General features: G+C 34.8%; 1 protein-coding gene across 1 annotated transcript; it reads right to left on the reverse strand.

The window, feature by feature from the left end:
* Window positions 1-5,565: 5,565 nt before the first annotated feature.
* Window positions 5,566-16,916, reverse strand: LOC133302908 (proline-rich receptor-like protein kinase PERK3). Its single transcript, XM_061502732.1, has 10 exons — window positions 16,745-16,916; window positions 16,267-16,403; window positions 15,898-15,995; window positions 14,482-14,822; window positions 13,248-13,700; window positions 12,787-12,947; window positions 12,585-12,658; window positions 12,337-12,478; window positions 12,068-12,217; window positions 5,566-5,643 (listed from the first exon to the last, which is right to left on the reverse strand). The coding sequence occupies exons 1-10, from the start codon at window positions 16,914-16,916 to the stop codon at window positions 5,566-5,568; spliced, it is 1,806 nt and encodes a 601-aa protein (XP_061358716.1).
* Window positions 16,917-19,679: the final 2,763 nt, after the last annotated feature.

Here is a 19,679-nt window from a genome sequence, read left to right on the forward strand (position 1 = left end):
TTGAGCTATACTCTTCGTATTGATGTGATCTTAGTCTAGTTGGAAAGATAAAATAAAGATTTAAAACTTCTATGAAGGACTCAATATCCAAATCCTTTATCTTTGATACGAAAAATTATCCCGGAGATTTTCACTAAATCATTGCTCTTCATTTACCCTTTAAGTCCTTTTGTCTTAACCATTTCTTCAATGCTCAAATTCAATTCAATTGTCCTACAAAACAAGAAAGAATTATTCATATGAATCAATATTTCAAAGTTAATGCTTTTTAGCCAAATAACTCTAGATTTTTATGCTTTTGACTATATATAAGAGTGATTTTAGTCCTTAAAAACATGATAAATTACGAGTTTATCAAGACTCAATTTCCTTCCCCTAAAATTATACTTTTTCTTATATATATATATATATATATATATATATATATATATATATATATATATATATATATATATAGTGGAGGGTTATATTTACAAAATTTTTGTTTACAAACTACACTATGTGCTTCTGGGAGTACATAGTGTAATTTGTAAAAATTTATATAAAAAAAATTTAAACGAATCATTTCCCATATATATATATATATATATATATATATATATATATATGAGATAAGATATTATGACACATAAATAATGTTACGCACAATGTTACGACCACATCTTAACCGTTGATTTCCGTCAATCAACGGTTATCATTTTTCAAATCAAACTCATTAATTAATTATTAATTCGCAATAAATGATAACCGTTGATTGGCGGAAATCAACGGTTAAGATGTGGTCGTAACATTGTGCGTAACATTATTTGTGTGTCACAATATCCTATCCCTATATATATATATATATATAGGACGGATATACTTACTACCAACCAGCTAACCTTTGGTTAGACATCTCTGCCACGGGCAGAACAAAGGAAAAGAGGAAAAATGTGTGGGCACTCTAGAATTTTCGTGTTCTGACCTTAATAACTCTAACGATCCATGATTAACATTAATATGGGCACACAAAAACTCTAACCCTAAAATTTTTGGACTCTTCTCATATATTAATGACAAATAAACTTTTAGTAAAAGAGTAAAAGCAACAAGTAATACTCTTCATGAAAATTTTGACGACTTTAAATATAAAAATACACATTGATTCAAACTTGTGCAATGTAGAAATAATTTATATATTTTATGTATTACAATCGAATGAATTGTGTATAAACAACTCACTTCAAGCTATTATTTTAGTCATCATGCATTGAGTGGCTAACCTCCGACTTCTCTTCTCACTTCTTTTGATTTTGGTCTTTCGGATCAAGATTCGGCAAGATAGATCTTTATAAATTATATACGCGTCATATTAGTCCCACGAAGAATAACAATTCTCGCCCACGAAGATGGTACCTCATTTTTAAGGGACTTTGTTAATCTTAATTGTACAGATCCGATTGATTGACAACGAAGAAATAAATATTGAGGAGACAAATGAAACAATTTGGTACAACCCTTTTGAAGGCTAAATTATGGCCCAACACTTTCAAGAGCATAACATAAAGCAAACATGTCTCATTCTCTGCGTTGCTCCCACTTTTGGGAATACTTTCTAGTCCACTAGTTAGTAATCTATTTGTCAATTGGCAATATAACTCTGCAGAGAAAGCCTAGATAATAGAATTTTTTTTATATATACCGACCTTAATTAATTATCTCTGTAAGGTGAGTCGACCCTCTGAATATTATCGGTAGCTTCAACTTTTTGAGCTGGCTATGAGACTAGCTTTTCGCCTCTCTTGAAAGATATATTTGATGTGAATCGAATACAAATTCTCTCCATACTCTACTCAACATGTGTTACCAATTAAGCTACATCCATTGAGTAATCATCTTGTTTTTTAATTGACTAGTTAGCAACAGTAATGCAATTATTTTTTAAGGATGTGCTGAAATTATAAATATTTAAGAACGAAAAAAAAAATTGAGACTCTCAATAATATTTTGTATAATAATGAGGGGATATAATGTAATAAGACGTGTTATAAAAGACCATAATCACTATTTCTTACTTATAATAATATTAAATTATCGATTCTAGTTAGATAAGAAAATAAATTAAGAAATATAAAAAATATAAAATAAATTTTAAGATATTTTTGAAATATTCTAAAATACAATAAAGATAATTTTTAAATATTTTAACATGATTCACTCTTTCATTTTGTGTGTTTTTTAATTTTCATTTTTATTACAATGCTTTAGGTTTCAAGTTGGTTATCGGCTCTAGTATCCGAAAAAATTGAGTAAGATAATTCCAATCATATGTGCTTTATCAACAAATACTAAATGGGAAAAGTGTGTATCATTGTAAAGTTGTGTCATTTTAAGTGGGAGAAAGAGATAGATAAAGGAGGAGAGAGTGGACAAAAAAATATAAAGGCCTGGATCACATCTTTTTGTGAGAATGAAATGACATAAGTTGTGTCAATTAAAATGACAAAAACTTTTCCTATACTAAATATCCTTGGAAAAGGTTAGTGCCAGACCAACAAAAGTTAAGCAATTTTAAATGCAGCCAAATAATAATAGTTCAATTGGCATATGAGAACTGAGCAGGTGAGGATAAGAGTATATGTTTGATTCTCTCCAGTATCATCTTTGGAAGAAGTTTAAAGCCTTAATCCTGGACTGCCCTTAACAGAATTGCCTCCGATAAAGGATATTTATAATTTATCAACACAAAAAAAAGCAATTTTAAATGCAAAAACGCCTACTCAATTATTGAAAAAAATAAATAAGAGTAAGGATTTCTTACAAACTTATAAATAATTCCTAATATAATCATTAGGGGTTAGGATTGATCGAAACAACTTATTATAAACACAAGATAGCCAATCTGAAATGTCATGAAATCCCCCACCCTTCAAGGATGCCCTCAGTGCTGAGGAACATGTATATGGGTGTTTGTGCGACTCGTTCAGATCGTAGAATTAAGACATAAAAAAAAGGAAAAAAATTATTCCAATATCAATGTGTTGATGTTAAGAATGGAAAAACTCTATTCTGAACTATAAAAACCTAATTAAAATTTCAGAAATGATAATATGAGCTTCAGAATGGATGAATTGCTAAAAGAGCAAGGATTTAAATCCTAGACAGATAGTTGTCATGTTATTCAACTCTAGGTTGCAGGCCCTTTCTCCTTATAGAAATGAAGATAACCCGGAGACCTGACTTGTCCCAAAAAAAAGATAGTATCATGGAATAAAAAAAAAATCAGTGAGTTTATAAGATGTAAACAAATAAAATAACTCTTTTGTTATCAAAAAAAAAAAAAAAAAATAACTCTTTATTTACTTAACAAGGCTTGAATGTTATTAAAAGTAATTTGAAGAAATATAAATTTTTATAATAATATATTGCTAATTTTAATTCAATTTCAATTTATATTACTAGCAAGTCGCAACATATACTAGCCGCCTATGATACACCGATATGTTCTTTTTCAGAAAAAAATATGTTTCGGACACATGCGTCGGATACTGACATGCACCGACACATTCTGACACGCGGTTAATATTTTGGGACACATTAATTATCTGTACACAGGATTTTGACCATGTCAGACATAATCAAGGGATAAAAATATAATATTTTTGAAATTTTTATAAAATGAAAATCTATGTATTGACGGGAAGAACCTCTTCCAAGGTTTCCATGGCATGCAACGGTCCATTGTAGGCACTCTTAGTCTCGTTTTCTTGACTTTCGTCATCAACCATTGATTTCTCCGATGACACATCATTGATCCTATTGATTGACGACAAAGACGATGGTGACATTGTCGTACTACAGCGCTCCTCAAACACCTTCGCCGTCTGAGGCACGTGCCACCGCCATCATCAACCTTTAAATTGAATGAAAGAAACAGAAGAAGTGAAAAAAAAAAAAAAAAAACAAAAAATTGAAGAAAGAAAACAAAACATTATATTTATTTATTATTGGGCCTTATCCTCCTCCATTGGATGCTAAAAAATGAGGTATCCTTAGTTTCTTTTTTGTTATTAAAATTGAGCTGTTATCCAATGCTTGTTGAAGATGAGTAATGCCACCTTCACTCAATCGGGTAGCAGCTCCTAGGTGTTTTTAAAATTTGCAAAGATTATTAATTGTGGATTAATTAATAACTCTCTTTTTGACTTTATATTTTAAGGGATATAAACTTATCTTTTCATATAATTATATAATTTATTATGAGTTGTTATATGTATTAAATATAAATAAAATTATTTAATATCAAAACATATTCTAATAAATCAAAATTTAATGTTTTTAAAAATTAATATATTGATATGTTATGCCATGTCGTATTTCTATTTCATATCTATACCAGTACAATGTAGCCGCGTCTCAGTTAGCTTTTTCTGGTAAAGAGTCAATACTTGGGTTTTCAATGTTTTTTGTACTCGATGTACAGTCATATCTTCTATTATCGTACAAGGTCAATAATCATGCACATTGCAGTGTTGATGATGAAAACTAATTACTCGATCAGTTGAGTAATGTTAAAAACGAACTGGATATTAAACGGACAAGATTTTCAATTCAATTGGTTAACCAATAAATCAAACCATCTTATGATCATATCGGATGATGTTCATAAAATTAATTTATATGTAATAATATGAAATATATTAAAACATTTATTAAATGTTAAACAATATTGAATTTTAAAAATTAGTAATTGATAAGCCACTAAAATTAATAACGAAGAATTTGGATAATCTGCATGATATCATAGCTTTAAATCTCAGTGTCGGTGTTTATAAATAAAAAAATAATGCCATATTCCAATTTGGTTATGGCACTCTAATTAACCAAATGTAATACCATATCCTTTTAACATCCCCCTCTTTTTTGACATTTCTTTGCTCCTATCGCTATGTCAATAAAACATTCCAATTATGCCATTGAAGCTAGAGTTCACCACTTCTATTATCCTTGGCCCCTCCCTCCCCTTTCCCATATTTAGTGAAAAAAGATAAAATAAATTATTCTTATACATACACAGCTTTGCAATTCCGCATACTTTTTCTCATCAGTCTATATCACACTCCAATCACATAGAACACATTTGACGCATGGATGATTCCAAGTAGAATGTCAAGTATGTGATTAAAAATATTATGTGTAATTCTAAACAAATAGATACAAATCAAGTGAATTATATTTTATTGCACGAAATAAATTATGAATAAATTTATTATACAATAAAATAAATATCAAATATATCACTTGAAAGCTCCACCTCAAACTGTAACTTTTTTACTTGCAACTCCACATACATAGACTATTTTAAAGGAAAATGCTTTCGAGATCACTGTAGTTTTACAACGTGTGACATAACAATAGCATGTATAGGCAAACTAACGTGTTTGCCATATGCTTTTCTATATGTTATCTTTCAGGCCCTATAAAATCTCCCTAGAGTCCAAAAATGGGAGAAACTAAAACAAAGATCCTACAACAGATGCAAAAAGCAACACAGCGTATTAAGCATATGCAAACCCCACCTTTTCTTCACATATTATATTTTGGTATAATTTGGTCTCCAATAGAGCGGAAGTGGTCGTTTTGTCCCTCAAGAAGGCGCACAACCTAAAAGTAACAAGCTATTAATTGGAATTAAACACTAGATAGAGAGAAATTGAAGGTATAAAACGTATTATCAACACTGCTGCAAATTTCTTTGACGGTGATTTTATATTATGTACCTAATAATCAGGCTAAAACAATGTTCTTCTTAAGCAAAATGTTGACAAAACTCTCTAAATCAACCTTATATCACCCCTTCTCAATTGTGTAGTGGGGGATATCTTCATACTTTCTGGACAACCACCGCCTAGGTGCCCAAAAGCCATCATTGCTTAAGTGGTGGCATAGCACCGAGTCATATAAACCACTGCTTAGACAGTGGAGTACCCTGATGTGTTATTTCCTAAATATACAAGAAATAAAGGAGAAAAGGACTTTTGGGTGAAGATAGGAGATGTCATCAATTCCTTCAAAGGTTGAAAAAGGAGAATCAAAAGAAGCAATTTGCTAGATTCTTGAAAGTCTTCAAGAAATTTCAAATATATTCCTTTTGAGGAAGCAATAGAGTAAATGCCTTCGTATACTACGTTCATAAAAAGAGTTGCTGTCCCAAAAGAGAAAATTGAAGGAAGATGATGTTAAAAAATGCACACATTCTCACACTATTTTTTTCTTCATTTTATTCTTTATGTAAGTATTAGTTTTTAGTGTCAGATCATAGCTTTAGTGCTAGGTCACCAAGTTTGTTATAACGGCATTCTGTTTTGTCCCTTTTTTAGGCTTTCTTCTTTGTAGATATTTCACCACTGTACTTTGGCTGATGCAATGTAATGATGAATGAATCTTTCAGTTCAGATTTTTGCCCACTTTGTAATATGGTATCAGATGATTTTTAATCCTTTCTTTCATGACTCTAGGCTCTAACAATAATTCTTCTTCATCCTCTGCTACCCCCCTCCCATGGATGACTCTTCGAGTTCATATTTCCTCCATATCAGAGATAATCTCGGCCTTGTCTTTGTTGCCCATACCTTTACCGGAGCCAATTTCAATTCATGGAGCCGAGCCATGACTATTGCCCTTATCGATAAAAATAAGCTTTGTTTCGTTGATTCCTCTATCATTCGTCCCAATTCCTTTGCTTTTCTTTTTCCTCCCTGGAATCGTTGCAGTTCCATGGTCATTTCATAGATACTCAACTCTGTCTCTGAGGATATAGCAGATAGCCTCATGTATTTTTCCAATACTTATGACATTTGGAATAACATACACAATCGCTTCTTGCAAGCTAATGGCCCTCGAATTTTTCAGTTGAAGCTTAAGATTTCTTATTTGTATCAGGGTTCCATGGATGTCAACTCTTATTATACAAAATTGGATATCCTTTAGGATGAGCTAAATGACTATTCACCACCGACTGCTTGCACTTGTGGTGCCTCACGTACTGTCCTTGATTCGGTGCAGCAAGATCAGACCATGCAATTCCTCATGGGTCTTAATGATCTTTTGCCTCCATTCATGCACAGATTCTATTGATGACCCCTCTTCCAGCATTATCATGTGTGTTTTCTCTAGTTCTCCAAGAAGGACGTCAGCACCAAAAATCTAATTCATTTCCTATTGCACCTGACACACCATTGTTGGTCTCCGTAGCTGCTTCGATTGATTCTGCTTCCACGCCACCGTCTGCAGCTTCCATGGCTGCTGCTGCCGCCGCTCCTCGCCATTCCCTTCCCTTCTGCACCCATTGTCAGACACATGGCCACACTAGGGAGCACTGCTTCAAACTCCATGGCTTTACCCCTGGGACAAACCAAAGCCCAACTTCAACTTAACCTAGGCCCAATATCATGCGGCCCTCTCTTCTGTTTCTCATTCACCAAATGAGCCTAACCCATCACCCTTTACTCCTAATTAGTATACCCAACTTCTAAACCTTCTGACGAGCAAGCTGTCGATTTCCACTTCATCTGCCGCTTCTTTGCCGCCGTCCATCACGAGCTTCAGTGGTGAGTCTTCTTCTTTTCTTCCTTCTTCTTGTTGGGTTCTTGATACTGGTGCTACGCACCACGTTTCTTGCTTCTCTCAAGTTTTCTCTTATACTCGTTCTTCTTCCTCTTCTTCTATTTGTCTTCCAAATGGTCTTTCTATCCTAGTTTCTTTTATGGGTCTTGTTCCTTTTCTTCCTTCTATTATTCTGGTTGATGTATTACATGTCCCTTCATTTTATTTTAATCTCTTGCTTGTTGGTGCCCCAACTCGCGACTTCCCTATTATTGCTCACTTCTCTCATTTTTTTTATCACCTTCAGGATTGAATCACAAGCAAGCTGATTGGGATTGCTAATCGCTTTGGCAACCTTTATGTTTTCAGCACTGATGTTCCTTTCCCCTTTGAGCATGTTCCCCATCCCCATATGTTTGTTGCTTCTGTGGTTGATTATGTACTGTGGCATTCCCATTTAAGGCATCTGTCTTTTTCTGTTTTAAAATCAATAAAAAATATTTTACACTTTAATGATTCTTCTCATGTTGATTCTCCTTGTGTTGTTTGCCCTTTGGCTAAGCAAAGGAATTTGCTTTTTATTTTGAACCCTCGGATGTCTTCTCATGCATTTGATTTGATCCATTGCGACATTTGGGGTACATTTACCCCTATGTCTGTTACTGGTTCAAAATATTTCTTTACGCTTGTTGATGATGCCACTCGTTTCTGTTGGGATATTCAAGTGTGATGAGTCCCACATTGGTTGGTAATGAGCTAAGTGAAGAGTATATAAGTGGAAGGGACCCATGAACCCAATGCCTTAAGATTTTGGGTTGAGATGTGGTGTCGGACCCACTTGATGTACTTGGAGTAACTTGGCTCAATGGTGGTGGTCCCCCGCCACGAGCTTCCCCTGGACCCGCCTGACAAGTGGTATCAGAACCGGGTTGGGCTCGAGCTAGCCTGGTGATTGGCTAGGAGACAGGTTGAGTACTTGGGCCAGGAGTACTCAGTTAAGGGGGAGCATACCAATGGTGGGTTTCACACTTGAGGGGGAGATTGTTGGGATATTCAAGTGTGATGAGTCTCACATTGGTTGGTAATGAGCTAAGTGAAGAGTATATAAGTGGAAGGGACCCATGAACCCAATGCCTTAAGGTTTTGGGTTGAGATGTGGTGTCAGATCCACTTGATGTACTTGGAGTAACTTGGCTCATTGGTGGTGGTCCCCCGCCACGAGCTTCCCCTGGACCCGCCTGACAAGTGGTATCAGAACCGGGTTGGGCTCGAGCTAGCCTGGTGATTGGCTAGGAGGCAGGTTGAGTACTTGGGCCAGGAGTACTCAGTTGAGGGGGAGCATACCAATGGTGGGTTTCACACTTGAGGGGAGATTGTTGGGATATTCAAGTGTGATGAGTCCCACATTGGTTGGTAATGAACTAAGTGAAGAGTATATAAGTGGAAGGGACCCATGAACCCAACGCCTTAAGGTTTTGGGTTGAGATGTGGTGTCGGACCCACTTGATGTACTTGGAGTAACTTGGCTCATTGGTGGTGGTCCCCCGCCACAAGCTTCCCCTGGACCCGCCTAACAGTTTCACTTGGGTGTATCTTCTTCATCAGAAATCTGATTTTGCTACTGATTTCCCCCATTTTTTTTAATCTCATGTTCAATCAATACAATTCTTCTATTAAGGCCATCTGCTGTGACAATGCTCTAGAATTGAGTTTGACTTATTTTTTCTCGGACAAAGGCATCCAAGTGTTTCATTCCTGTGTAGATTATCCCCAACAGAATTCTGTTGTTGAGCGCAAGCATCAACACATTTTAAACGTTGGTCGTGCTCTCCATTCCAATCCAATCTTCCTCTTGCTTATTGGTCGAAATCTGTCTTCACTATTGTCTATTTCATCAACAGAACTCCTTCTCCTCTCTTGGAAGGTAAGACTCCTTTTGAACTTCTCTATCACAAGGCTCCAAATTACTGTCATCTTCGAGTCTTTGGTTGCTTCTGTTTTAGCTCAACTCTTTCTAGGAACCGTCACAAATGTTCGTCTTGTGTCTTCATTGGCCATCCCCCTGGTTATAAAGCCTACAAGCTTCTTGATATAGAATCGAATCATATTTTCATTTCACATGATGTCATCTTTCATGAAACAGATTTTTCCTTTGCCAATTTGTCTCTTTTTAATTCTTCTCTCACTTCTATTCCCTCTCCCTCACTCACCACTGCAGCTCCCTTCTCACCTCCCTTAAGCCATGTTAGAAATCCTCCTCCCCACTTGAAAGACTATGTTTGTCATTTCTTTACTCAGCACCCTATTTCCTCCCATATTTCTTATGATCACCTCTCCACATCACACAAGGCTTTTATCAATGTCATTTCTACGCATTATGAACCTCCATCGTTTTCTGAAGCTTCCCAACTCCCTGAGTGGCATGCTTACATGGCTACTGAGCTCAATGCTTTGGAACAGAATTGCACCTGAAAGATTATTTCTTTACCTGCCGGTAAGCACCCTGTTGGTTGTAAATGAGTGTACCTTGTCAAGCTTCGTTATGATGGTTCCCTTGAAAGATACAATACTGACTTGGTTGCTCAAAGTTATACATAGCAGAAGGGCATTGATTTCATAGAGACCTTTCCTCCCGTAGCTAAAATAACTATTGTTCGTGTGCTGCTTGCTCTTGCTACCTCCATGATTGGCATCTAGTTAAATTAGATGTCAATAGTGCATTTCTTCATGGGGATTTAAATGAAGAGGTTTATATGTTTCCCTCTCGGATATACTCCACAGGGGGAGCCTTTGCCCCCCAATGTTGTTTGCCGCTTAATAAAATCAATTTATGGGCTTCACGCCAATGGTTTTCCAAGTTTTCCTCCATTCTTCTTTCTCTTGTTTTTTCTCAAACACACATGGATCATTCTTTGTTTATCCGCAATGTATCTGATTCATTTATGGCTATCTTGGTCTATGTTTATGACATAATTGTTACTTTCAACAATTTTGATCATGTGCAGCAACTCACTGCCACTATGGACAACACCTTTAAATTAAAAAACCTGGGCTCTCTAAAATATTTTTTGGGTCTTAAGTTTGTAAGATCATCTACATGGATTTATTTGTATCAACGATAGTATACTATATCCCTTCTTCAAGATTCTGGTTTCATTGGCTGCAAACCTCGTTCCACTCTTAGGGAACCAAACCTACATTTATCTGCCACTACTGGTTCTCTCTTAGAAGATCCATTGCATATCTCAGATTAATTGGTCGTTTGCTTTATCTAACTATTACAAGACCAGATATTTGTTTTGTTGTCAATCATTTAAGTCAAATCATGTCAGCCCCTTGATAACCTCATCTCCAAGTTGCTCAACGCATTCTTGGTTATCTGAAGTCTACCACTGGTCAGGGTTTGTTTTTCCCCCTCAAAGTCTTCTTTTCAACTCCATGCTTTTTGTGAATCAGATTGGGCTTCATGCTCAGATAGTCGTAGGTCTGTTTCTGGTTTTTGTGTGTTTCTTGGACACTCTGATTTCCTGGAAATTCAAGAAATAAACAACTGTTGCGCAATCCTCAGTTGAAGCTGAATATCGTTCCATGGCAAATGTCACCTGTGAACTGTTATGGCTTTTTCTTTGCTGACTGTTTTGCAGGTATCTCATTCACCTACAGCTCATCTTTTCTGTGACAACCAAGTTGCTCTCCACATTGCAGCCAACCCTATTTTTCATGAACGTACAAAGCATATAGAAAATGACTGCCACATTGTTCATGATCAAATCACTCAATGATGTCTTCTCACTTTTCCAGTTCCTAGTGCACAACAGCTTGCTGACCAAGCCCATGCATCCTGCTCAATTTGCTCATCTGATATCCAAGGTGGGAGTTCTCAACATTCACTCTTCATTATCAAATCACTCAATGATGTCTTCTCACTTTTCCAGTTCCTAGTGCACAACAGCTTGCTGACCAAGCCCCAGCATCCTGCTCAATTTGCTCATCTGATATCCAAGGTGGGAGTTCTCAACATTCACTCTCCATCTGAGGGGAGTGTTAAAATATACACACACTTGCACACTATTTTTTTCTTCATTTTATTCTTTATGTAAGTATCAATTTTTTGTGGCATATCATAGCTTTAGTGTCACGTCACCAAGTTTGTTATAATGGCATTCTATGTTGCCCCTTTTTTAGGCTTTCTTCTTTGTATATATTTCACCACTGTACTTTGGCTGATGCAATGCAATGATGAATGAATCTTTCGGTTCAGATTTTTGCCCAGTTGGTAATAGATGAGACTATGACTTTGACAGAAGAGTGCAATACAATCATTTAAAGGGAGCTGCCACTAATATTGAAAATTATAAGTTAGCCTTAATATTAAAGAAAGTTATAGTAATTTGATAAACCATGTCAACACATAATGCAACAAGCACCACCAATTAAACTATACAAAGTAAAGGCCACTAGTATTGTAGTCCGATCCAATTACCTCTCCGATTGATGGGCGCTTCTCATGATTTCTTTGCACACAGTAGTATGCTGCTTTCGCCATAAGGTATAGCTCATTCGAGTTATATGACTCCCCAAGACGAGAGTCAATGAGTTCGTGAAATGCTAACTTCTCAATCCTTGGCTCAGCCTAAAATTTGAGTTTGTAATATTATTAAAAAAGTCAAGTTGAAATCTAGTGAGGATAAGCTAAGAACATGTAAAAAATTTACAAATATCTAAGACATAATTAATGATAGAAGAATATACCCATTGTCGTAGGGAGAGTTGTTGATCTGGACTAGAATTGGCTTTGCGTCCTGATATCAATTGTAACAGAACAATGCCATAAGCATACACATCTATCCTCACAGAAACAATACCATCTTCAGCATACTCAGGAGCAAGGTATCTACATAAAAAGACATTTTGAGAGAGGGAAAAATAGAGAGAGAGAGAGAGCTTGCTTATTATTAATTTGGCATGCTAGTAATAAAAAGGCTTGAACAAATCCTCACCCTAATGTGCCCATTATCCTTGTGTGAAGAGTCTTATCACTAGTCTTCCATTTTGCAAGGCCAAAATCACCTAGCTGCATTTTTATGAGCATCACTTAATTAACAACACCTATCCTCTTTTAATGTTACCAAGTAAATGGAATTGGTATAATAGTCTCATCAATTACCGAAAGAGACAATGAAGCATGCTGTTTTATTTTACCATGGGAACAAAATCATGAGTGAGTAGTATATTGCTTGGTCTCACGTCCCGATGAATAATAGGACCTCCACGACAATCCTCATGTAGAAAACGCAATCCTTTTGCAGTTCCAATGGCAATAGCATATCTATGGTGCCACTCAAGAACCCCATCATTTTTATCTACAAATATATTTCCCCAGATTCATAAAATCTAAATCTTGCTGGAAAAAAAAAATTGCGACCTAAAATGACCAAGATACATAATAAGTTATATCATTTTAGGAAAGAGATAGACACAGAAAAATGAAAATCATAGGAGAGAGAAAGTGAGTGGTTTTTTTAATTTAAAATTTAAATAAAATTTGTTTCTATGTGTCTGTCTCTCTCTTTAAAGAACAGAGTGTCATGTTATTTAAAATGACAAACACTTTTCCCTGCTCAAAAATAAATAAAAGCAATGCAAAAACTATAGGTACTTACCGAATAAATACCATTCAAGAGACTTATTGCAAATATATTCATATACTAGAATATTTAGCCTTTCTTTGCAACAGTAACCCAAAAGCATCACTATATTCTTGTGTCGGGCAAAACTCAAGACGTAAACCTCAGAATGGAATTCAGAAAACCCTTGTTTGCTCTCTTCTTTCCTTACCTTTGCTGCTATTTGTTGTCCATCTTTAAGCATCCCCTTGTATACGTGGCCATATCCACCTTCACCTATTAAGTTATCCTTTGAAAAATCATTTGTTGCAAGTTGTATATCAGAATAGCTAAACCTCGATAACTCCTTGGTATATAATTCAGTCCTTGTCCCACAACCAGTACAAAGAACTGGAGCATCTGAAGAATTTGGTAGAAACCCATATTTGTTTTGCTTTTGGAAAATATGAGAAATAATGGGATGATCATATTCTCCTTTTATGCTTATGCCTGAAAGATAGTTCAAACTAATATTTAGTACAAAGAACTTATTAGAATACAAAATAAGAGTTAATCATAGTGCCCGCAGACTATTGGACATTTAATGGAATACCATTTCAACTTTAAAATGAAGGAATTCAGTTAATTTCTACCTAAATTTTTAATCACTTTGTTTAATTAGAGTTTTCACTTATGGTTGAAAAAAAGAACAAAAAAGGAAGCAACATTCTGAAATGCCATATCTTCCTATTATTTATATCTATCTATTGTTATGCCATATCAATATTTTCATTAGTATAACTAATGAATCTGAAATGCTCTGTTGTGTTGTGTAGGAGCTGCCATGGCTGCTACATGCCACGTTTAACTACTCTGTTTATAAGTACACATTATATCTCTTATTAACTCTTATAATGAACTTAACTTCATATTACATAATGCATCGACTAAGTACATGTACATGAATGTATAGATATATGAATAATAAGTGATTGAATGTATCAAGTTCATTTCAATTTCCAACATACAATAAAATTACTGGTGCAAAATAAATAAATGTAACATTGCACAACAAGGAATGTGATTAGTTCACGTTATACCCTTGTGAAAGGAATATATCACGCTGATCTTTTCCAAGAAAAAACCTAAAAAAGATGCTCACTTCCTAACACAATAAACTAATACTGTTAAGAGAGAGGCTTGCATGCAGAAAGCACAAGATTTCACAGGACAGATTGAAAATGAGTAATATGTATGTATATATAGTGTAAAATTCAAAGAGATTCCTGACCTGAGGAAGATCCAATATCTATTGAAGAACTATTCTCCCCTGACCTGCTAAAACTTGAGTATTTCGTACTGCTAGTGCTCTTAAACATACTAGAGCTGTCAGAAGAAGTTGTGGAAACGGGATAACCTTTGCAAAAGATAATAGATTGATCCACATCTTCGACACTATGACAATCTGATAGTGAAACACACTTTGACAAAGAATAGATAAGTTTTTGTTCTGTGACATCCGTTTCATGTGTATGATGAGATCTCCAAATATCCACAGACAAGTCATCTTTAACCAACGCAACCTTACATGATATCTTGTTCTTATAAAATCTCAAATCACGCCGAAGATGCCTGCTCAAAATTTCCGGTTACAATTAAAAATCATTAGGAGAAATATATGAAAGAACCTAAGGAAAGTAGAAGCATGTGAATTCAAAAGGAGTACATGATATAGAATGGCAAAATAGAATAAACCTAGTGAGTTCTGAATATTTTGATTCAAAGTTCTTGCAGCTGACTCTTCATGTTTGGATTTGAGGCTAGTTATTGTTGCGATCGATCAATATGACAATGATGTAAACAAGGATTACTGCAATGCTATTGTTAAATAGGTGTCTTAGCACTCAATCCAACCTCAGGACAAATTGTCTCTATCACTTACATAATGCATACTACAATGATTAAGTCCATGATCTCTAACAGTTCTCGCACCAATCATCCAATTCTCTGAAATATTTCTAACAAACTATAAAACACCCACTCACACATGAGATGATGAGAAGATGACCTTTGTGGCCACCCTCTATCACTCTATTTGAGGCCTAATTCCATATACCAGTAACCTGCAGTGGCTGTGTTTCGACCTTCATAACAAACCATTTCCTTTTGGATTGAACATCCATCTTATCCACTACTCTAGTACAGTACAGGTATTGTCTAAACTCTAAAGCTGCTTGTTTAGTTTATGTTATCTTATTCTTATAGCTTAAACCATCTTGAGATATTTATTTTCATTGATAAATGAAAATTATACAAAAATTGACTGGAAACTTAAAACCACTTAATAGCTGATAGCATGTTTTGTTCTGATTATCAAAAAGGTTAAAATTTTCCGTATCAGATGAGAAGAAATTTCGTTACAAGGCAATAAGTATGCTCTGGATTGACTTAACCTAATTCAGTACTCCTGTAGTACACATATTTCTTTACTAAAATTACAAATAAATGAGACTTATATTAACAATAAAAAATTTTATGCACTAAATGCAGTTAGCTGAGTAATGTTTTTTTAACTTTGGTATGTGCTGCACTGGGTAGAGTACTAATAATTTTTTCCACATTTTGATTAATCAAAGCTAGACAAATCACAGAACTACTGTCAAATGTAAAAGATAGTGATCATTTTCAAGTATGGTGAAAGTAATACCTATCAAGAATTACCCAAGATGCATTACAGCTTGTAACCTCTTGTAAAACAACCTGTCGAATTGGAAAACCGGCAGTGACTTTAACTTCGATGCTAACCTGGACATAAATTTATTATTAGAATGATGGACATTTATCACTGTGATAGCAGAACTATGATATAATTATCAACATCAAAATCGATATCACATAATGAATGAGCTAAACAAAAAAGCTATAAAAGTGTATGCTGTAATGGTAATGTGTCATGCAATAACAGTTGCAGAGTTACCGTGTTTGTCATCTGCATGAATAAGCATGGGGTATTGGTTATAGTAGTATGGCATATATGATATTTGCAAAAAAGAAATTTAATTAGAACTTAAATTACCCCATTATTTTCAAATTCTTCGTAACTAGGGAGAAGCACACTTTTATATGCATCAACTTTCTTGTTAACTTCTTCCTCCATTGCACGAATGTTGGTGCCAGTAAAGGACTCCGGGGATGCTAATAACTGATACCCCACTGTTAATCCAAAGAATGAAGAGAAAAAATGAAGGAAATTAAAAATCTATAAAATACTAACTTTCCCTCCATTCAATAAGTAAAAAGGCAATTTTTCAACGCATTGACTGATCTTCAATTTAAATCTCTAGCTCACAATGATTAAAAAAACCTTCATGAAATTTCTAGAAAATACTTTAGTGTAAACACATGTTATGTAAAGTAAAATTAGCATTAAAATTCTCTGACAAAGAACCAAATAAAACAACTAACAAAGAGTAAAATAAATCAAAGAATTTCAACAAAATGTGCAATGCTTCTAATTAAGACACATTGAAAAATCTTTTCCTATATATACTTACTTGGATGAGGCACCTTATGCAAGACACCGAGCACAAGCAAGCTGTCACCTGCAGAGAGAATGCCATCCCTGCTTCGAAGGTGATCAACGACAAGCTTGATCTCATGCTCATTGCGATCTCTCGTGGCATCACATGCAACTACAATGTAAGACGAGGAACCAGGGTTGTCCATGCTCATAACTAAGCAAAACCCACAAAAGGGTATTTCAATTTCGAATCATAAGCATCTTTGACACCTTGTGAGGTATATGGATTCGTAGTTTTAAGCTTGGAATTTGAGAGGAAATGGGGTGATGCAGAAAAGTACATAACATGATATGATAATCGAAGATTGAGACTGAGTGTCCAATGATTTCAAGACAGCAGAAGGTTCCTGTTTCCCTTTCCAAATTTGTGTCAGCAACGACACAAGTGTTCATGTTTGTCTCTCTAGTTTGATTGGGCCAGAAAGAAGAATTCGATGAAAACAAGATAATATGCTGGAGGATATTCTAAGACAAATTTGGCGGGAAATCTGCCGGCACGAACAATGGCATAGTGCGAAAGAGTATGAGAAGCTTCAAGAAACATAGTACTCTGGTCTTTTTTACTCGTACATTTTTTCTTTTATATATATATATATATATATATATATATATATATATAAGAAAAAGTATTTTTTTTTTTGAAAATATTCCAATCGGTTCATTGTTTCGCAACTAATCCGATTTGGGGCGGGTCCAGGATTAAGACTTTAAACCCCTCCCAAAAGTGGCACTGGGGATATGAAAAGGGATAGCTGTAGACAAACTTATCTAAAGTGACTGTAGAAATATATATATATATATATATATATATATATATATATATATATATATATATAGGGATTTATTATTCTTATGTTACATAAAATAGAATCTATCTCCTACACACACAAATTCAAAATGGGTTTCACTTTATTTTTTTTTCTCTCCCACTGAAAGTGGACCCCACTTGCGTAAATGAGTCAATAGGAGATAATACGTATCTCCTACTGCATGAAAAAAACTATTACAAACTCTTTACAAACTTTTTATTTACAAACTACACTAAGTATAACCGGTCATACTTCAATCAAGAGTGTATGACCGGTCATACTTTATATATATATATATATGGCAAAATGATTTCTGCAGCTGCTGTACCTACAGCAAGCAAGGATCCACGTCCGGATCCTAGGATACGGCATCGGATCCTGAGTTTTTTTTTTTTTTTTTAAAGCCGTAGGGCCCACTTTTTTGTGTCAGCTGTAGATAACACTATCTACGGCAGCTGCAGAAATGTTAAGCCCTATATAGGAAAAATATTTCTACAACCACTTTAGATAAGGTTGTCTACAGTTACCCATTTTTAACTAAGTATGACCGGTCATATATAAAAATTGAATAGGAGAGAGAAAAAAAGAATAGCTTTATTGTTATAACTATGTATGACCGGTCATACTTAGTTAAAAAGGGAGCTGTAAATAACCTTATCTAAAGTGAGTGTAGAAATATTTTTTCCTATATATATATATATATATATATATACACACACACATATAAGGGTTATATTGACAAACTTTATTTTTACAAACTGACAAATTGCATTATGTCTTACTGGTAAGACTCCACTCAAGAGTGTTTTACCGGTAAGACATAGTGTAGTTTGTAAGAATTTGCGAACAACAAGTTTGTAAATATAACATTCCACGTATATATGGGAAAAAAGTTTGTCTTTTTAAAGGATACAAGTTGTGTCTTTTTAATTTTTAATACTATTTACTACGGGTAGTACATAGTTATAATATGAAAAATTATTCTCTTTTTTCTCTTCTCAGTCACTTCAGCTGACGTGGAGAGAGAAAAAAATAATTTTTCATATTATAACTATATATTACTAGTAGTACATAGTGTAAAAAACTAAAAGGACGCACACTTAACCCTATATATATATATATATATATATATGGTCCCCAACTTCTCCTTTCACAGTAGAAGAAATCCTCTACAGCCATCAATTAAAACTATGTCTTACCGGTGATAAATAATTGTAATATTACAATTACTTACTCTTTGCTACGTCAGCCAACAACCTTTTGAGGATAGAGAGAAAAAAATAGTTTTTAAAATTACAACTATGTCTTACCCATAAGACATAGTTGTAATTGGTGGCTGCAGAGGATTTCTTCTGCGTTGAAAGGAAAAGTGATTTTGCCTATATATATAAGGATATATATCTTCTCTTTTCACTGCAAAAATCAACTTCTCTTGCTACTCTCAGATCAAAAAATGTGCCCCTTTTTTTCATTTAACTTGGTGGGGCCCACTAAATTTCTCTCAGTTGCAATATGCTCTCTACTCCTGCCGCAGAAGAGATATAAACCCTATAAATATAAGCTCTAGGAGTGTGAGATGACTTATAAAATGAATACTTATATGTCTCAGCTGCAAAATTTCTCTCAGCTGCAAAATGTTCTCTTGTCCTCCACATTTTATCGAAGAGATATAAAACCTTATATGTATCTCCCACTTACCGCAAAAGGTTTATAAGCTCCCATCTCACACTCCTAGAATGCCCCTCGGGGCATTCCATATTTTGTGGAGGAGATAGGACTTAGGTGGGCCTAGGTCCACAATACACGCGTGTCGTTGTCACTGCTCGGCTCGTCTCGGTCGCCGATGGCAGCGATTCATCTTGTCCATTCAGTGTCTATATATAGACGTTAAACCCAACAGAAATTCATCTAGTTTTTTACATTGTTACTCTGCCGAATTTTTACTTCGTTCGTGCATGCATGCATCTATATCATACATGGTATGATTCCTCAGACATCCAATTGTGTTTGTTTGGGCTTTTGATTGATTGTTGCCATCATTCTTGAGACGCAAATGCGTTCTATCATGGGAGACAAGTGTTTATCAACCTTTAGCATCAA

The sequence above is a fragment of the Gastrolobium bilobum genome, unplaced genomic scaffold (genome assembly GCF_033153095.1).
Source record: "Gastrolobium bilobum isolate Gb01-03AN ecotype WA unplaced genomic scaffold, APGP_CSIRO_Gbil_v1 utg10412, whole genome shotgun sequence".
Lineage (NCBI taxonomy): Eukaryota > Viridiplantae > Streptophyta > Magnoliopsida > Fabales > Fabaceae > Gastrolobium > Gastrolobium bilobum.